Source organism: Kogia breviceps, chromosome 2 (genome assembly GCF_026419965.1).
Source record: "Kogia breviceps isolate mKogBre1 chromosome 2, mKogBre1 haplotype 1, whole genome shotgun sequence".
Classification (NCBI taxonomy): Eukaryota; Metazoa; Chordata; class Mammalia; order Artiodactyla; family Physeteridae; genus Kogia; species Kogia breviceps.
In genome coordinates this window covers 132204095-132223250 of record NC_081311.1, presented here as the reverse complement: position 1 = coordinate 132223250, position 19156 = coordinate 132204095, and the positions used below count along the sequence as shown (strand labels likewise).

The 19156-nt window shown below is 36.5% G+C and overlaps 1 protein-coding gene across 1 annotated transcript; it reads left to right on the top strand.

Annotated features, from left to right (window-relative positions):
* Positions 1–9417: 9417 nt before the first annotated feature.
* Positions 9418–17479, top strand: GCG (glucagon). The gene is made up of 5 exons (XM_059052642.2): positions 9418–9481; positions 12454–12554; positions 14016–14177; positions 15831–15968; positions 17335–17479. The coding sequence occupies exons 2-5, from the start codon at positions 12463–12465 to the stop codon at positions 17477–17479; spliced, it is 537 nt and encodes a 178-aa protein (XP_058908625.1). The 5' UTR covers positions 9418–9481; positions 12454–12462.
* The last annotated feature ends 1677 nt before the right edge of the window (positions 17480–19156 follow it).

The window sequence follows — 19156 nt, the reverse complement described above, 5'->3', positions numbered from 1 at the left end:
GATGTTCAATATCCTTAGTCATCAGAAAAAGTGTAGATCAAAACCACAATGAAATACCACTTTACACCTACAAAGATGGTTATTGAAAAGAAAAGAAAAGAAAAGAAAAGAAAGGAAAAGAAAAGGAAAGAAAAGAAAAGTAGTATTGACAAAGATGTGGATAAATTGGAGCCCTCATATACTGCTGGCAGGAATGTAAAATGGTTCAGCTGCTGTGGAAAACAGTTTAGTAGCTCTTCTAAAAGTTAAACATAGAATTACTATACAACCCAGCAATTCATTTCTAGTTGTAACCCGAAAGAACTGAAAACAGGTTCTCAAACAAATACATGTATAGGCATACATGTTCATAACAGCACTGATTCCCAATAGTCAAAGGGTGGAAACAGCACAAACGTCCATCAATGGGTGAATGGATTAACAAGTTGTGGTATATACATATAAAGAATATTATTCAGCCATAAAAAGAAGTACTGACAGATGCTACAATGTGACAGATGCTCGAAAACAAGCTAAGTGATAGAAGCCCAGACACAAAAGGCTACTGTATGATTCCATTTATTTGAAATATCCAGATTAAGTAAGTCCACAAGACAGAATACAGATTCGTAGTTTCCTGAGGATGAGAAGAAACTGCTTAATGGAGAAGGCATATTTTCTTTTGCAGTGATTGAAATGTTTTGGTACTAGATGGAGTTGGTGGTTACACAACACTGTGAATGTACTAAATACCACTGAATTGTTCATTTTAAACAGTTTGGTTTTGTTATGTGAATTTAATCTAAATAATTTTTTTAAAAATCTAGTTTTAAAAACTCTATTTGTAAAGATTTTCAGCATTAGTAATCTATGATACTTATGGCACCCTTTCTAGAATCAGTAGACTCAAGTTTTTAATCTAAAAGAAGAGTATATTTTAGTAAATTACGCTCTTGGGTGCTTTATAAATATTTATTTTGATCCATCCTCATTGCCAATAAAAGGAATATTTTTATTCTCAATTAAAGAAAAAATTAAAATTTGTTATACTTATTTAACCAGTTGTCATTCACACCATCACACCTCTGGATGTGGAAGAGAGAAAACCCATAGAATTCACCCCCTGACTCATACCTTACACCTCATGAGCATTCAAAACGCTTTTCAAATACCAGATATTCGCTTGTCTGCCTCTTAAATTCTGTTCTTCCAACTTCCTGCTCAACCGCACTCAGTATAGCAGTTCTTCCAAAATGACTCTTTCCAATACCCAACCTCAGGCTGCCTCCTTCTTTGCTCCTTGCATTCTGTTTTCACATCAATCTAGAGAAAACTATAAGAACAAACTCTCTTTGCCAAGACCTGTCTCATTCCCTTACTCTGCTCTCAATCCTATGTTCTTTCAACGTTCCACCTTCTTCATCAGAAAGTGAAATCTGTAGCTGTTGGAAAGGGTGAAAAGTCAATTGGGTGACATCTCCAAAACTCATGGATCTGATTCTTCAAAAATGGAATCTCCACAGTCACTTTAGCTTTTTTTTTTTTTTTTTTTGTGGTAGGCGGGCCTCTCACTGTTGTGGTCTCTCCCTTTGCGGAGCACAGGCTCCGGACGCGCAGGCTCAGTGGCCACAGCTCACGGGCCCAGCCGCTCCGCGGCATGTGGGATCTTCCCGGACCGGGGCACGAACCCGTGTCCCCTGCATCGGCAGGCGGACTCTCAACCACTGCGCCACCAGGGAAGCCCCACAGTCACTTTAGAAAGCACTCTGGCAGTCTCTTGATAAGTTAAACATAAGCCATCAATTCTACTTCTAGAATTCTTCTAGAATTCTACTTTACCTAAGGGAATTAAAAGCATAGTCCAGACAATTATTTATAGCAGCATTATTCACAGTAGCTCAAAATTGGAAACAAACCAAGTGTTCATCAATTGATGAATAGTTAAACAAAAATGTTATGTATACATATAATGGAATATTATGCAATCATAAAACGCAATGATGTACTGATTCATGCTACAACATTGATGAACTTTGAAAATATTAGGCTAAGTAAAAGAAGTTACATGCATGTATTGAGCAATTCCATTTATATGATATGTGCACGGAATAGGCAAATATACGGAGAGAAAGTACTTCAGTGGTTGTCAAGGGCTGGGAAAGGGGCAGTGGGGAATAACTGCTAATGGTACAGGTTTTCTTTTGAGAGTAATGAAAAGGTTCTGGAAGTAGACAGTGGTGCTGGTTATACAACATTGTGAATAAACCAAAAATCAAACACTTTTAAAATAAAAGCTAAACTATAAAATACCTGGAATTGCCAATTGTTTATTTTTTAGTCCTCTTGCTATCTTAGCCATCTGGCGGCTGTGAATGGATTCAGACAGAAGTCAATGCAGATTCTGAGGAGGTTAGGAGATACTGCAGAGATTCCCACCACTGCTTTGTAGAGCCTTCCTCTAGACAGGCAGTATGATCTGGATTCAGATCCAGATGCGGCTTTAAGCAACTTGGTTACCGTTCTAAGCCCCTGCCTCGTTATTTGTAAAATGGAGGAAAAAATATTTAACTCACTGTATATTATGAGGATGAAACAGTAATATACTCAGAGTTTTGCTTTTAGTAGGCATTAATAAATGGTAGCTATCTCAATTATCTTAGAGGACTTGCTCCTGAAATATTTTCTACATTGGTTGCCTATAACTAAGCCAATATATGAATCACAGGTGAAAATGTAAAAAAGCAATCACCTAATCAGGTGGTTGGTATAACGTGCTACCCACTGAAATGAATGGCTTTACGCTTTCATCCATGTGCTAAGTCAAACGTTGCCCTGAAATTGTAATTTATACTTGATTGTTTTCATTAATGTCAACTGTCCTAAATGATACATTTATGTAGGACAACTGTCCAGAAAAACATTAAATGCAAATTGCTGCTTAATAAGTCAAAGCCAAATTTAAAATATTCAGTGAGTTGCCTTTTTTGCTATGCATTATGCCTAGTGTTGAGAGGAAGCGGTGGAGAAAAAGGTCTAATATCCAGACTTTGACTTCTAGAGTTAGTTGATCAGTGTTTATGGAGGAGGAGGATGCTGACCATGCACTAGATTTATGAGAAAGAAAGGGAGAATCTACTTTTCTTCAGCATTAGACAGGGCTCACAGCTAATACCCTGGTGTGCTCTATGAGGATAAAAAGATTTTTATTAAAATGGAAGTGAAAAATCAGTCTTTACTTCCTCTGACAGCGTTCCAACACAGAAACAATTTACTTTTCAGTCAGAAGGTGTCAGGATTAGAACCCAGTACTGAGGCCATAGAACTGTTTCTGAGTTCAGAGATAAATTATTTGGGGTAATTTATTACAAAATGAAATTGTAGAAATTAATTCTCTACTTTTTTTTTTTTTTTTTTTTTTTTTTTGCTGTATGTGGGCCTCTCACTGTTGTGGCCTCTCCCGTTGCGGAGCATAGGCTCCGGACGCGCAGGCTCAGTGGCCATGGCTCACGGGCCCAGCCGCTCCGCGGCACGTGGGATCTTCCCAGACCGGGGCATGAACCCGTGTCCCCTGCATCGGCAGACGGACTCTCAACCACTGCGCCACCAGGGAAGCCCAATTCTCTACGTTTGAAGAATAAAATAGTCAAACAATGGATTGTTTTAAATTAGATAAAATTCTACTTAAAAATATGATAATAGCCTAGAGGGCTTTATAAATTAGCCTTCAGTCTATGATTATATCATTTCAATATCACCAAAAAACTGGGCATATCTTTGCAATACATCTGATAAAATATGATGTGGCAGCACCAGCCCTGAGCAAGTTTCAGGCAGGGGGCAAGCCTGATTATAAGACATCATGAATAAGAAAAAGTGTTCATAACTCCATTTTGCATTTTCAGCATTTTTTAGGATACAGATTTCAATTTTTAAATATTCTAATGGCTGAGGTTACTTCTTTTTACAGAAGACTTTGAGAAATTGCAATGTTTTAATTGGTTCACATTAAAGACTCTTAGAAACTTGAGGGAAAAAAAGTCTTTCCAGATGAGCAAGAGGTTGGATAAATGTAATGACATATGGTTTGTTTTTTATAGTCACAATATGTGAAAAATAGAAGCATAACACATGTATTCAGTGATATATATGTATTTATACATATAAATATATATTCTGATTATAAATTATGAGATATGATTATTTTGTATCAGTGTGATTTTGTTTTCTTTCTCTTTCTTGTTCCCTTTATGAATAAAAATAACAACTGAAACTTAGAACAATTTTAAACATCTCATTATACCAGGGATCTAGCAAGAGATAAAATCAACATATGCAAAGCCAGGATGCCGCACGGTCCCCTCCTCAGACTTGTGAGCTGGGCTGTCTACAGGGTCTCAGAGCCTCAGGGTGGGAAAACTGGCCGCTGATCTTATTACGGAATTTCCCCTCACCCAGCAGGCTTCTTTGAAATCATTCCAGATGAAAGGGTCATGACCTGTTTCTTAAATATCTCTCAGTAAAAATCTATCTCACATCCTCTGGCAAACTCATAACTCACCTTGGATGTTCTTCTTTTATTGCCTCTGGACCCCTGTGTTCATCAAGACACTCAGGAGATGTGAAAGGCATCTGATCACTATGTTCTATGTACTCAATTTTTAGTTTCAAAGTGTTTTGTTAAATGACTCGCTACTTTTTTTCTTCCAAGTTAAAAAAAAAAAAAAAAAAAGTGAGTTAATGTAAACTTTTCTCTCACATGCTATAGACAATTTTGGGGGGTGGGGATTGGTGACCTTTTGCAGGCTCGTGGGTTATTTTCAGAAGACCCTTGTTATGGAGAAGAGGAATAGCATGCATATTGAGAGAATTACCTCCAAGAAACCAAAATGGACCTCAAACTCATCGGGAAAGTGTTAGTGGTCATTATGTAAGTCTTACATGAGGGCGGAGGCATACCCTAGGGACAGGCCTTGAAAATGATTGAGAAGGAGCTGTGATCACTATTCCACTACCTCTGAACAGTGGTTCTCACACCCTGCCTTCTTGAAGTTTTTTTTCCATTACCCAGGCCTGGCCCTGTGCTAGCAATTTACCTCCAAGCTTTGTTGCCCCCATGTGTCTCTGAACTTTATTTACATTACCTAGCTCACCCTTGGTAACTGAAGGGTCAAACTCTTTAGCTTCCAGAGTAACTGATTAATTGGTGCTAATGGCTCACCCACACATTTATTTCATTATAGTTTTAATTTAACTTTTTAGTTTGGAAAATTTCAAACGTGTCTAAAGTAAGTAGAATCACATAATAAAACCTCATTGTAATAACTCATCAGTCAATTTCAACGATTATCAATATTCTGCCACGCTTCTCCATACCACTTTTAATTTTACTATTTTTTTCTTTTAGTTAAAATTTACATAAATTGAAATCACAAATCTTAGCTGCACTATTTTGACAACTGGACATGCGTTGGTAAAACACACCCCTTTCACGATACGGAATATTTCCACCTTCCCAGAAAGTTACCCCAAGACTATCCTCATCTTCCAAGGGACAACCACAGTTCTGCGTTTTATTTAACCTTAGTTTTGCTTCTGCAACTTCTGTGAATGGATTCATACTGTATGCAGTTTTTTGTGTCCACGTTCTTTCACTCAGCATCATATATCTGTGAAATTCATCCATATTGCTGCCAATATCTGTTATTGTTCAGTAGGATTCCATTATATGAATTCCATACCACAATTTGTCTATTTTTTCTTTTGTTGATGGATTTGTTCTTCCCAGTTTTTAGTTGTTGTAAATAAAGCTGTTGTGAATATTTTTATACATGTCTTTTCGTGGATATACGTTTTCATTTGTTTTGGGTAAAACACCTAGAAGTGGAATTACTAGGTCAAAGTGTAGCTGTACAGTTAGCTTTAAAGCTTAAGATTTCATCCTTTTAAAATTGCATTTTTAAGCATTTTGAATAAATGATTAAATGAAATGGTAAAAAATTCCAGACGGCATAACAAATATATATTAAGAAGTATTTGTACTCTGTTCCTGTCTGGTCCACTGCTCCATACTGCCTCCTACAGGTAAGCACTTTTATTAATCTCTTGTGCATTCTTCCAATTTTTTTAAACAGTGATGAGTAAATAAACATACATTTGTCCCCTTCCCTCTTCTAACACAAAAGGTAACCTACTATATATCCATAATACACCTTCTTATTTTCACCTAACAACATATCTTAGAGACTTTCCATATTGGCGAATAAATAGGTTCCTCATTCTTTTTATAAAAACTGCTCTATCCATGGCCCCTTGGATTGGTTCCAACCTGTTACTACGATACATAGGCTGCAATGAAGAAACTTTTACCTACATCATTACATATATATGTAGGAATATAGATGGGATAAATTTCCAGAATGGTGCTTTAGCCTTACTAGGCCAAGGGTGATAGGTATTTGTAATTTTGTTTATGTTGCCAAATTGTGCCCCAAACGTGTTGTGACATGTTGTAATCCCATCAGCAATGCATGAGCGCTCTCCTCGACCATAGTCTTGCTACCAGAGTGCACTGTGAACCTGGATCTTTGTCATTCTCAAGCATTTCAACTCAAGTTTCCTCAACAGCTGAGGAAAATAAATGTGCAAAACCCCCGCACCCTATGATTTTGTGAGGTGAGGTCCTAAGCAGAATCTGCTACTTAATTTGCGTGGCCAAGTAAAAAACAAAAATGTGGAGTCCTTGTTCAAAAATTATTAAGAATTTCAAGATGGTGAGAGTAGAACATTAAGCCAAGCATGCAGCCCTGTAAAGAAAGTAAGAGAGTTTTGAGTAGGAACTTATTTTACCTTAAAATTTGATTACATTTTTGCACTCCACTCCATCTAATAGTCATGCTTTAGATTACCTTTATCAAGTCAATTGACCTTTCAGGAAGGCATATCACAGCTATCACGTGGCCATACCTCAGGTGCCACCACACAGCCTGATGGGAGAACTCTAGATGACTTCTCCCAGAAATTCCCTGCTCCCAGACAAGCTTTTTAATACTAGTTATATAAATGCAGAGCCACCACTTTCCCTGCCTCACGTCTAAATAACTGAATAACTCCGATGATGGGAACTGAAGGCCAAGTGGATGTTGATGTTGGGACAGTCATTGCAAGAAGATCCACTAGTCCAAGTTGCACTTGTTGTTTGTCTTAATTTCTGACCACACAGTGTCTGTTAGGGAGCCTGATTTCCCCTTCCAAGGGAGGAGAGCAGTGCCTTATTCAGTGGCACTCTTAGTGCTTCTGTACTCTCAGAACGCTTAGCATTAATGGTATTGGGGACCCCCAAGAATCAGTGTTCTTGGGCTGGAGATGACGCTAGAGGAAATTTCCTGAAAAAACTCGAGATAGTCACTTCTGAGATAATAGAAAGCAAGTGGAGTGGAGGGGAAAAAAGAAGTTTTTCCGTGGTATATTGGGAGAGGGCATTTACTGAGATTCCAGGTGCCATGTTAACGCACTTATATACGTCATTGCAGAGCCCCCTTCTTCAGGCTGCTCCCACAAACAAGTAGCATCTGCAAAGGAAAGAGAGACAGACAGACTGACAGAGGCAGAGAAAGAGGGGAAGAAACTTTGCCTATCTACTCAAATAAGCAAAGGGGAAAAAAATAGAACTGAATGCCAAACAATTTAATAAAAATATAGCCAATATACTCATGAGGACTGAGGCCAGAGGAAAGAACAATTTGATCATATAGTTAACTAATCCACACTTTCAAATCATTACAGCATGTGTGTGAATCCAGACAGCCCTGAGGTGTGCTACAGTTCTCTGCTCTTTCACCCCCTCTGCTGGTGAAAGCCGGCCTCAGGTCAAAACACGAGCAAGCGCGGGGAGAAGGTGAGGAAAATGAGATATGTATTTTACACGGTTGTGCTTCTCAAACTTTAATATGTATATGAATTGCCTGGGAATCTTGGTAAAATGCAAATTACTTACTAAGTCTGGGCTTGGGCCTGAGAGTCTGCATTTCTGGCAAACTCCCAAGTGGTGCTGGTCCTTGGACCACACTTTGAATAGCACGGCTAACATTAATGATATACCATCAGTAATCACCAGCACAAATACTTCTTCCTGAGGTCCCCCAGTTTCACAGAGAACTGATCTCTATGGCCTTTAAATAGCTCTATAACCAACAGTGGGTCCAATCCACAAAGTGAACAATTTAAATTCATTGGGAATGTTTCTACAGTTATCTCAATGATTTACTTCTGTACAAGTTTCACCATGCAGTTGATTATATTAGAATATTGGAATCTAGTTAACACATGTTGCAATGATTTGGTCAAATGAAAACAAATTTTTATTTTAGAAGAGTCATTTAACCAACATTCTCATTTCCATACAGGAAGCTGAGGCATAAAGAGAGTACGTGATTTGACTGAGGCCTCACAGCTTGTTTATAGCAGCCAAACTAAAATCTAATTACACCAACACTGTCCTCGTGCTGTCTGTCCGGATCATTTCCCATTTTTCTCTTTCTCTAAGGTGACCAGACTCATATCTGCTAAATCCCATAGGTCACTGAAGTCCTAAGTGGCAGATCACAAAGCTCAGTAAATATGACAGGATACATAGTAACTCATTCTTTTGTAAATTAGTGTCCAACTCTCTTATCAGCAGAGTTAGCCTTTAAATATCTATTCGAAGGAAAAGGAAATACTAGACCCTGTCTTATTAGCATCACCTATCTTGGATGTTTAATCCTCACTTTACTTTATCCTTTCTTCCTGAATCCCATTTTTAACAACAGGACACATTAGGTCTTAACTGATATTCTTTAAACTTCCCCACCAAAATAATACAGTAAGAAATACAGTGATTAATACAAATTAATTTCATATAGTGTAGATGAGAAGATTCTTAATAAGTATGTTTTGAGTGAGTGATTTATTATTTGGGTAGATGAAAGGATGAATAGATTATTATACTAAGATAAATTCATTGTAACGAAATATCAAAGAGGGGCTTATAAAACCCTCGAATAAGGCTATGCTCAAAGTGGGTTGGCCACGGACTATGTAATTTCACGTTCTTTTGTCTGCAGCATAAAAATTCACTTTAGAGTACTTAAATGATTTTCATGCCTGATGAAGAGTGAAAGGTGAATCTCCAAGCTGCCCTCTCCATCATTCTCAGCAAAAGAAAAAAAAAGACAAGAGTAAATAAAAAGTTTCCTGGTCTCTGACTTTCCACCCAATATAAACGTAGAATGCAGATGAGCAAAGTGAGTGAGCGAGTGAAATTGTTTGTAACAAAAACCCATTATTCACAGATGAAAAATTTATATTGTCAGCATAATATCTGTGAGGCTAAACAACACTGGAGAGGATATAAAAGCAGTGCGCTTTGGTGCAGAACAACAGAGCTCAGGACACGGCACACCAGTCTCCAAAAGAGGGCTCGCTCTCTCTTTACCTGCTCTGTTCCACCTCCTGGTGTCAGAAGGTAAGATTAATACTGACAGATTGTAAGACTGAAAATCCTGTTTGGGGTACAGTTTTCATAAGGGGGCAAAGTATTATGAATTATAGTGCTGTTTTTTTCATCTTATACTTTATGACTATAATACACAGGGCAGAGTTGAGATGAAAAAGTGATATAAAACGCATTTACATAAACTTCAACATACTGTAGCTGCAAAGTGAGTTGAAGAAATAATTCAATGCAAAGATACAAAATAGAAAGAAAACCAAAGATTCAAATCAAGGCACTTACTACAAGATTTAACTGTTATGAGAACTGCCTTTTAAAAATAAGTGGTAACATTTTGAAAAACAAATCTTTTTCTTTGGATTTGATAAATGTGTATACTATTGTGAACAGAAGGAGCCTTTTAAATTCAGCAGAAATGTGTCCATTAGGGGGGTATAACAGCAATTGCTCCTTACCAATGAAAACGTATGGTTTTCCAAAAGAGCAGAATCAACATCATCATTCAAATATTCAAATAAGGCTGATAAGGCTATCAAAAAATCAAAGTCCATGAAATCAGCTCTTTGTAAATAAGACATAGCATATTTTGTGCAGAGAACAAATGTCATCGATTACTGGGAATTCTGTAGATGGAGCTGAGTAAAAGCATAGATTAATAATTACTTACTATGTATTGAGGACCAAGAGTAGTAAATAAAATATCTAAAATGTTTACATTTCAAAATGAAATTATAGTAAATACCATTAGAAAAAATAATCAGATGTTCTAAAGTACCTACTTAAGCTCTTAAGGACAAAGAACACTTCTATGAAGATCCTCAATGGGTAAATGATTACGTGGTAAGGTTTCTTTTCCACACATACTAATTAACACCTGTGAGAGGAAGTGATCTAGCCAGTTTTAAAAGTATTTGGCCTAAAGCACCAATATATTTAGGGATATACTGTATGTCACCTTGTCTAGGTCAAAGATTAATCTTTCTAAAAGACTTTCTATTCAGGAAATACTATTGGTACCATATCTCCTTTTAAATTTGAGTGGAAATGTAAGGTTCTTAAAAAACTGCAGATTCTTTCTGTAGGCTGTCTAAAGCAAGGATGGGAAGTAATTGGAAAGTTTTCTCTTATTGAACAAGATTTTGATACCAAAATAACGCAAATATTTTCTTTCTCAAGTCGTGGTGTTCAAACAACCTTATTCTTAAATTTTTCACAGTTCTGTTGATTTTTACACAATGAATAAATACAATTTAAAAAATCAGTTACTTCTTTCAGTAGAGCTCATTCTGCTGCCTGGAGAGGACTTCGAACATTCTCTTCTGTATGGTTGTTTCTTCTACCAACTCCTCTCAGGGGCAGAAAACCACCTGCTCCATATCTGCCTCCAGAGGACATCATAGAAGATACTGTAAAACCGTTAGGGACATTGTGTGGAAGGAATTACAGTTCTCAATTGACTTTCCAACAGTGATGTAATCCTAAAGAGAAATTCTTGCTTTAATTTTTAAGTTTCTGAAAGCATAAATTTAGCATTAAAAATTATAATCAGAAGTCCCTGCCTATATATTTGTCAAGGTTTCCAAAGTTTGCCAACAAGATAAACTGAAGCGCAGAAAAATGCCATATTAGTAATTGAATGTTGATGAATGAAGAAGGATGATTATGTAATGCCTATTGTGTGGCTTTGTCTAACTGACCTCTTAATCTAAAAAGCGTTAATATTTCAAAGGGAAAAAAATATCGCACAGGTATTACAGTCTCCATATTTTAGTGCCAAAGACCAATAGTAAGTATGGCTAAGATGTTAAAGAAAAGACTGATAGTTTAAAATGATAATATTTATAAAATACTTATTTCAAACCAAATGCCATTTGCTAAAAATACTCATTCAAATAGTTTATGGATAAGCATGATCAAACTTGGACTGAAACCCCCACTTCTCAAAGTAAACACGGTCGGTTGAAAGTAGCAGAGGGAAGTTCATGACAAACACTGGACTTGAGGTTTTCATTCAGAAAATAGGGGTGCTTGTCCTGTGGGGACATTCTGGCCACATTCATGTTGGTCCCACCCTGTCCATCCACACTGCATCATGATGTCCTTGGCATCCCATGGCTTCATGAGGCATCTGCTTGTGATGCGAGGTATTCTACAACCTGGTCTAGGGTGTCACTAGCAGTGAATGACATGTCCTGGACTCAGTCCAATTATAAAACAACCAGGGGACTTCCAAGACTTCAGAAGCAAGCATTAATTTTCTTTATGACAGTGATCTCTTAGTTTCTTAGTTGTGATTGTTCAAGTTGCCAGAAGCATTAGTTCTTGTTGCAAATTGCTTGTCTTTAAAATGATTTTTTTCCCTTTAATTTAGAACAGGTCAAAGCACCCTAAAATACCTCAAATCTGTTGGCCGCTTTATAATTACAAAGTCTAGACCAAGTTACACTATTTAAAATATAAATGAATAATACATCTGAACCGACAGCTGGTATGCCAAGTTGTAGCCTGAGGCTGCTTTAAGATGGTTGAAATGCAGTATAATGTAAATGCTTGGAAGTGAAGGACTATTAATTGAAAGCCAGACTGATAGTGAAGAGGGTGGCATTACGGATAAGGCGCCATTCAGGCTAACCATATGTAGCATATCATCTACAGTGGGTATTTTCAATGTTTATCATGGACATTTTTAATTTCAAGTCTGGAAATGAGCCTTCTAATCATTAACAGAAGTGTCCTACACTAATGAAAAAGCTTCATAGTGCTACATATCTTTTGTATTCTTTTTAGCCACCAAAAAAAAAAAAACTGCAGGAAAAATATAATCTAATATTTGAAATTACTCGAAATATAATCGGAATAAAATTGATGACTAGCTTTTTGTTCTATGTATAATATTTACTTAGTCAAATTTAAGCTAATTTAGTCTGACTGGTTTAAATATGTTTGAGGGTCTCTATCTTTCCCTCGACTCTGTGTTCCAACAGGCAGCAAAAATGAAAAGCATTTACTTTGTGGCTGGATTGCTTGTAATGCTGGTCCAAGGCAGCTGGCAACGTTCCCTTCAGGACACAGAGGAGAAATCCAGGTATTAAATCTTAAGACTTGAACTAACATAGCACTATGGTTAGAATACAGCCCGAGATAACTGTGATTAGTAAATAGGTCTCAGGAATTTGGAGTAAATACTCTGCACAATTTTCAAATGTTTAAAAGTATCATTGTGATAAAGCCTTTTCTAGAGTACAGATCAGAGTATGTTGTTTCATAACCTAAGGGGTGGGCAATGTTGAAAAATATGTTACATGGGAAATTATAGCTCTTTGAAATCTTCAGCTAATACTCCCCGTTCATTCATTACTCACACTGCAGAGTAGGTCATTTTAATTTTTCACACCAACTTTTCCTCTTTTATTCTTTTCTAAAAAATAACACTGTTTCTTACTAATTGTAAAAGTCATACATGTTCATTATAGAAAATATGCATGTACTGTGTATAAATATATTGCAATCAGTTACAGCTTTGTATTACGTTCTGTCTCTTAGCATTGTATTGTTAGCTTATTTTTATTATATCATTACAAATATCTATCAAGTGTATGGTATTTAATGGCTACATACTATTTCACCTTCTAAATATACAATATTTATTTAGCTACTCCTGCTCTATTGAATACATAAGGGTTCTTCAAATTTTCCCACAAAGAATGCTGCAAATAACATTTCTTCCTACATTTCGTACTATTTTTCTGAGGATTTATTTCTAGTAGTAAAATAATCATGTCAAAGGCTCTGAATGAGTTTAAATTTTTTATCTTGCCAACTTGCTTTCCAGAAAAGTCATACACATGCACACTCCCATCAGCATTATAGAAATACTCCTCTCATAATATCCTCCTCGGTATTTAATTCTTGCTAATTTGATAGGTAAAAATAGTATCTCATTTCTATTTTTGAGTTTTAATCATATTGAATATTTCCCCACATAGCCGTGCCAACCAACTGTTGATTACTGGCATGTGGATTATCCACTACACAGTTTCAAATTAGCAAGTGGGCTTTTTCTTGTCTTTCTTCGAATTTTTAATTGTCTTTCCTTCACCATTAGCTACCACATAGCCAGGTTATGGAGCTACTTTTTTATATTAATATATGCAAAACAGAATTCGGAACATAAATCTGCTGCCTCCCAAAAAACGGTTTGGTATTCTTCATTCTTTTAAAATATTCAAGGCGTTGCTCTCTTCTGGCATTATTAACATAATTACGTGTAGATGAAATTGTTAAAAAAAGATTTATTTAATCGTATTTCAGAAAAAAGAAGCCAGTTGAAAAATCAATTGCTAGAATTCCAAATCGGAGTTTATTCAACTCTGGTAAAACCATGGGATTCCCAAGGCAAATTAAGGTCTTTCTGAACTGCCAACTGAAATACTCAAGGAACCTGCCTTCCAACTTCATGTGGTTCTGTATTTTGTAGAGAAGCTGCTTCTCAAGTGAAGCTACTCTTGAGGAGAGATTTAATTGCACCAGTCACTCTTCTTCACAGATCATTCCCAGCTCCCCAGACCGACCCGCTCAATGATCCAGATCAGATGAATGAAGACAAGCGCCACTCGCAGGGCACGTTCACCAGTGACTACAGCAAGTATCTGGACTCCAGGCGTGCCCAGGATTTTGTGCAGTGGTTGATGAACACCAAGAGGAATAAGTAAGAGTCTGAACCTGATCAGAAATTTGAACACAAATGTATTACTTAAATATGTCTAAAATTCCTCCTCACTTTCTTAAATTGTCGTGCATATCAAATAGTGCCCATAAGCTCTTTCAATTTTGATGATTTTCAAGGTTGGTGATATCAAGGTTGGCTATCCTTCATAATGTGCCTCTGAATGTCCCACCCCTCATCTCTCCAAAACTCTTACCCACCCTCCAATGGGACATAGAATTTAAATTTTCCCAACTGTGGTCTTAGCAATATTGACTTCATGCCCATTTTCCTTTAAAATTGAAAGCTGACTTTTGTGGATGTGCAAGATTAGATATCTAAACCCTGACCAAAAGATAAGAGCAAATTCAACATTCCCTTGTAGGATTCAAACTCATGACTATGATCACAAAGTATCCTCTAGCCAAGTTAGTCATGGTAAGGAATGGAAACAGATGCAGTGTTTTTCTTGTAGAATACAATCCAAGAGATACATTTAAAATTACAGTCTAGCTGCACAGCATAAAGAGAGAAGAAGGTATATAAGAACACAAGCCTATCACAAGGCATACATCTTAATGCTGGATTTCCTTTGACAGTTTTTTTTTTTTTTTTTTTTTTTGCTGCATCCAGGCTACTGGATGAAATCAGCCACAAGAGTTTCACAGGGATGGTGGAACTTCACAATTTCTTTGGAGGGTGACCCACAAGGGGAAGGAAGTTATGCACACAAAGTAGTTGAAGGAATCTAAAAATCAGGAAAAGGGAATAAATTTGTCTGGATAGAATGGAGAAGGGGGACAGAGAGAGACGAGCCAGCAGGAAGAATAAAAGAGAGCTGTTGACCAAAAATCCTTAAACTGGAGAGTACAGGAAAGATGGCGGTCATGGTCAGAGAAGACACTGAGAGGAGTCCTCATTAAGGATTACAGATGGGGCCATTGGTGAAATGGGAGAAATCACATATTTGAAAAATGTAAACTATGTTCATTTCTAGAAAGAGAATGCCATGACTTGGTAAACTAATATAAAACAATCCTAGCTCCCAGGCAGTTTCTGTTGTGTTTAAGATGAAACCTTCCAGGGCTAATATATGATGGAGCAACTGACCATCTATCTGGTCAACCACCTCCACAGCGCACTCTGTACACATTTGAGGGTGATATGGGGTCATCTTCTTATCTTTCCTCACTGCTAGCCCATCACACATTTCCTTTAATCCAATATCTTGTGGTCTTTTGATGACATTTTGAGATGCTCCTTTGCTTTCCCTTGATTCAGTTAACTAACTCTGACCCCATATGTACTAATGACAAGCTGCTTCTTTGTTTGCAGGTAGCATAGCACAGTGGATATCCCCCATACATTGAGACTGAAGAAAATGCTGCTTTAATAGTTAACAGCACAGATAAGCAGAGCAGGTGAAAATGGGTCACTAGGTGGAGTGAGGGAGCTTAGCCCTCCATAATTTTTATTAGCCCCCCCATCAACCTTCACTCCAGATAATTAACGTAGCTTCCAGACAAGTCCTCTACCCACCCTCGTCTCTCAAAGCCACACAGAATCCCGAACCCAAAGCTACCACTGCTTGCTTATAGGTGAGAACCATATTGCTAAAGAGACAGAGCTTCAATTTAACTTTCACATTTCTTTCAGGAATAACATTGCCAAACGTCATGATGAATTTGAGAGGCATGCTGAAGGGACCTTTACCAGTGATGTAAGTTCTTATCTGGAAGGCCAAGCTGCCAAGGAATTCATTGCTTGGTTGGTGAAAGGCCGAGGAAGGCGAGAGTAAGTCTGTACATTCTTACTTAACTTTTCTTTTTTCTTCTTTTTATTTTTGTTTTTTTTGCTTGATGTGAAAAACTTAGAGTACGGTTATCTATATATGGATCTGCATTATAGAAGCCATTAGTATAGTCTCACAGAGTAAAGAAATAACTCCTGTTGGTGGGAGACAATTTACAAAAGTCTCATCTGTTTTATCTCTGTTAGCAAGTATTAATAGAGTCAAACAGGTTACTTTTATCCCTCATTATAGTTGTATTATAATTAGGGTATTAATTTGCCAATCCAGGACACTTTTGAGAATAAACGGAGTGCTTTTGATAACTACACCAGGAAAATAAGCTTAAACTAGAACTGTCCAGGAAAACTAGGGATAAGGGAAAAGAAGAAATAATGCAGAAAACTTAGTTTCACTTTAAATATTTACATAATTCATGTGTTAGTAAGTATTGTGTTAGTAAATATGGAGGTAAAAATGTGATAAAGACTGAAAAGAATTAACTTAAGACGTTTAATGAAATGACATTCAAAATACAGATATGTGGCAACATCCATATATTTAACAATATGCCCATTTTTTATGGGACTGTCATAAAGATAACCATTAAATTATCACAGCTGAAAATACGCCTAAGACCTTTAGGTACTTTTTTGGATCTTAACACAGCCAGTCAGACCCCTGAACCATCCCGTTTTCTTGTGACAATTTTGATTGACATTTGAATTATGAGAAGCAGGAAATTCATGTTCCACTCTGTTTTTATTTTTAGTGAGACTTTAAAGAGCTCTCGAGGCAAAAGGGGACTAGTATTGTTGCTGATTTTTAAAACATTAACAATCGAATTTACAAAATCAATGGGAAAATAGTCACACAATCAAATTTACAAAATCAGTGGGAAAATTGTCACTTACACTTGAGACTATTTTATAGTGTTTTAAAGGGATACCAAAAATTCTGCTAAATAAATCAATCGAAGAGAAAATCTGATACAGACTAAGGTATAATCCCTTAATACTGTACTTGGCAAGGCTGTTTTGATAATCACTAGTTTTACAGGCTAGAATATATTTTTATGAATTATAAACAAATTAATAGTCTCAATAATAACTTCTGTGTTGGCAATACACTAAAATCTTTGAAGCAGCTGGAATATGGAAAAGGCCTTAGTTTCAGGTCCCAGCTCTGCGCTATTCTACCTAATTCCCTTTCTGATATGCAAGTTTCTATGAGACTTTTCGTGATAGGTCCTCTGTAAGTAGAAACATATGGTTTTCTCAGCGATGCTTACACGTTACCAGTGATAGGCAACCAATAAGCATTTATTTGAAACGCTTAACCAAGTACTGATTTTACCTCTCTTTTTCTCAGTTTCCCAGAAGTCACCATCGTTGAAGAACTCCGCCGCAGACACGCTGATGGCTCTTTCTCTGATGAGATGAACACAGTTCTCGATAATCTTGCCACTCGAGACTTTATAAACTGGTTACTTCAGACAAAAATTACTGACAGGTGATTTATTTTAGTTCGTTCTGAAAACAATCAACACTGTCGTAAATATTATCATACTGCTACAGTTTGTTCCTATGTGGGGAGAGAGTCTTTATTGGTATATAATCAAAATTATGAATCATTCAAGAGTACATTATTATATTTGTTTTCTGTCATTACAATTTTATCCATTCACTCATTTATTCCAAACACATTTCCTGAGTGTCAATAAGGGACAAGGCATTCGGAACACATTGCAAATTGCTATGTATGTTGAAATTTTAGCACAAAGTATAATACCAGTATATATGGTATTAAATACTTAATGTAATAAGCATAGCAGTAAAAATTTGAATGCCAAAATTAACCACTTATCTTGGTAGGTTGTAATTGCCTTTTTAATAATTATTCATACACTTTATATTTCCTGATAGGGACACTTTAGGATAAGCCAATTTCAAATGTAAATATTTGAAAAGTCCAAAAGACAAAGGGATATATAAGATGAAAAGACATAAATAACTTTGATCAAAATAAATCATTGAAATATTTCCTGGATAAGTTAACTATAATTATCTGTATGTTATACTATTTTAAGTCATTTTCTCTTTTTTTAATCTCCAGGAAGTAAGTGTGTCATTACTCAAGATCATCTTCACAATATCACCTGCCAGACATGTGGGATGTTTGAAATTTTAAGTTCTGTAAATTTAAGAGGTATATTCTAAAGCCATATTGCTTTGCATGCCAATAAATAAATTTCCTTTTAATATTGTGTAACCAAAAGATCATAAATAAATAAAGCATTGTCAAAATAGTGCTAAAATGTCAGCTTTACAATAAAAAAATGCAGAATTCTCTTATTTTCTTCTTATTTTGGATGAAGTACCCTAACCTGCTTATACTTAGCAATGAAATTGTTGTTCTATGATATAGGTTGTATATATAAATTACTCCAATCACAACATATCTGCATTATAATAATAGGATAAGGGAAGGACTGGTAGCCACAGTTGTGAAACTGAAAGAGAACTTTCTTAAAACTTTTGTCATAAAAATGCTCAGCTTTCAATATATAAAAGATAGACTGAATAAAAATTTCAACCTTCTTCACCATGGCCTGTTTTCTCTCTTATTTGTGTTCCCACTCCTTCCAAATACCCCAGCTTCCTAAGCTGGTAGCCCATAAGCCAAATCTGATGCCCAGCCGTGGTTTCATGTTTTAAGTTGTTACACAGTGCTTTAACGTTTTTGGCCAACATTGAAAAATCAAGGTATTTTACATTAAAATGTTGACTTCTTACATTTCTTGAAAAATTAGGTCCTCAGGAAATATTAGACCCACAAAACAAATCTCTTCTGAAGCTGAGAGCCAGGTGCCTTCTTCTGAATGGTCACATGCTTTTCAGCTCACTATTGTGCCCCCTACACACACACACACACACACACACACACACCTGTGCATGTTTTACATTCACAATCAGATAATGTACACAGGTAGCGACTTTCCCCAGTCCACTTTATTTATATCTTACTTGCCTGGCACCTGCAGGCATTTAAATTTGTCTATCATACCCTGTACTCTTATCTCCCTGTCCTTCAGTGTCCAGTATCTTCGGCCAGTCTGATGCTGATTGCTGTGTCAGAGACATTTCTTTGCTGTATACAGACAGCATTGCCAACTCTCTTTCTCTCTTTTATT

What these genes read in the sequence shown, in the direction of transcription:
- GCG (XM_059052642.2), top strand. Translation starts at nt 12,463, where the DNA reads ATGAAAAGCATTTACTTTGTGGCTGGATTGCTTGTAATGCTGGTCCAA. An exon ending in GACACAGAGGAGAAATCCAG is followed by an intron (nt 12,555 to 14,015) that starts GTATTAAATCTT and finishes TCTTCTTCACAG; the next exon opens with ATCATTCCCAGCTCCCCAGA. An exon ending in AAAGGCCGAGGAAGGCGAGA is followed by an intron (nt 15,969 to 17,334) that starts GTAAGTCTGTAC and finishes TCTTTTTCTCAG; the next exon opens with TTTCCCAGAAGTCACCATCG.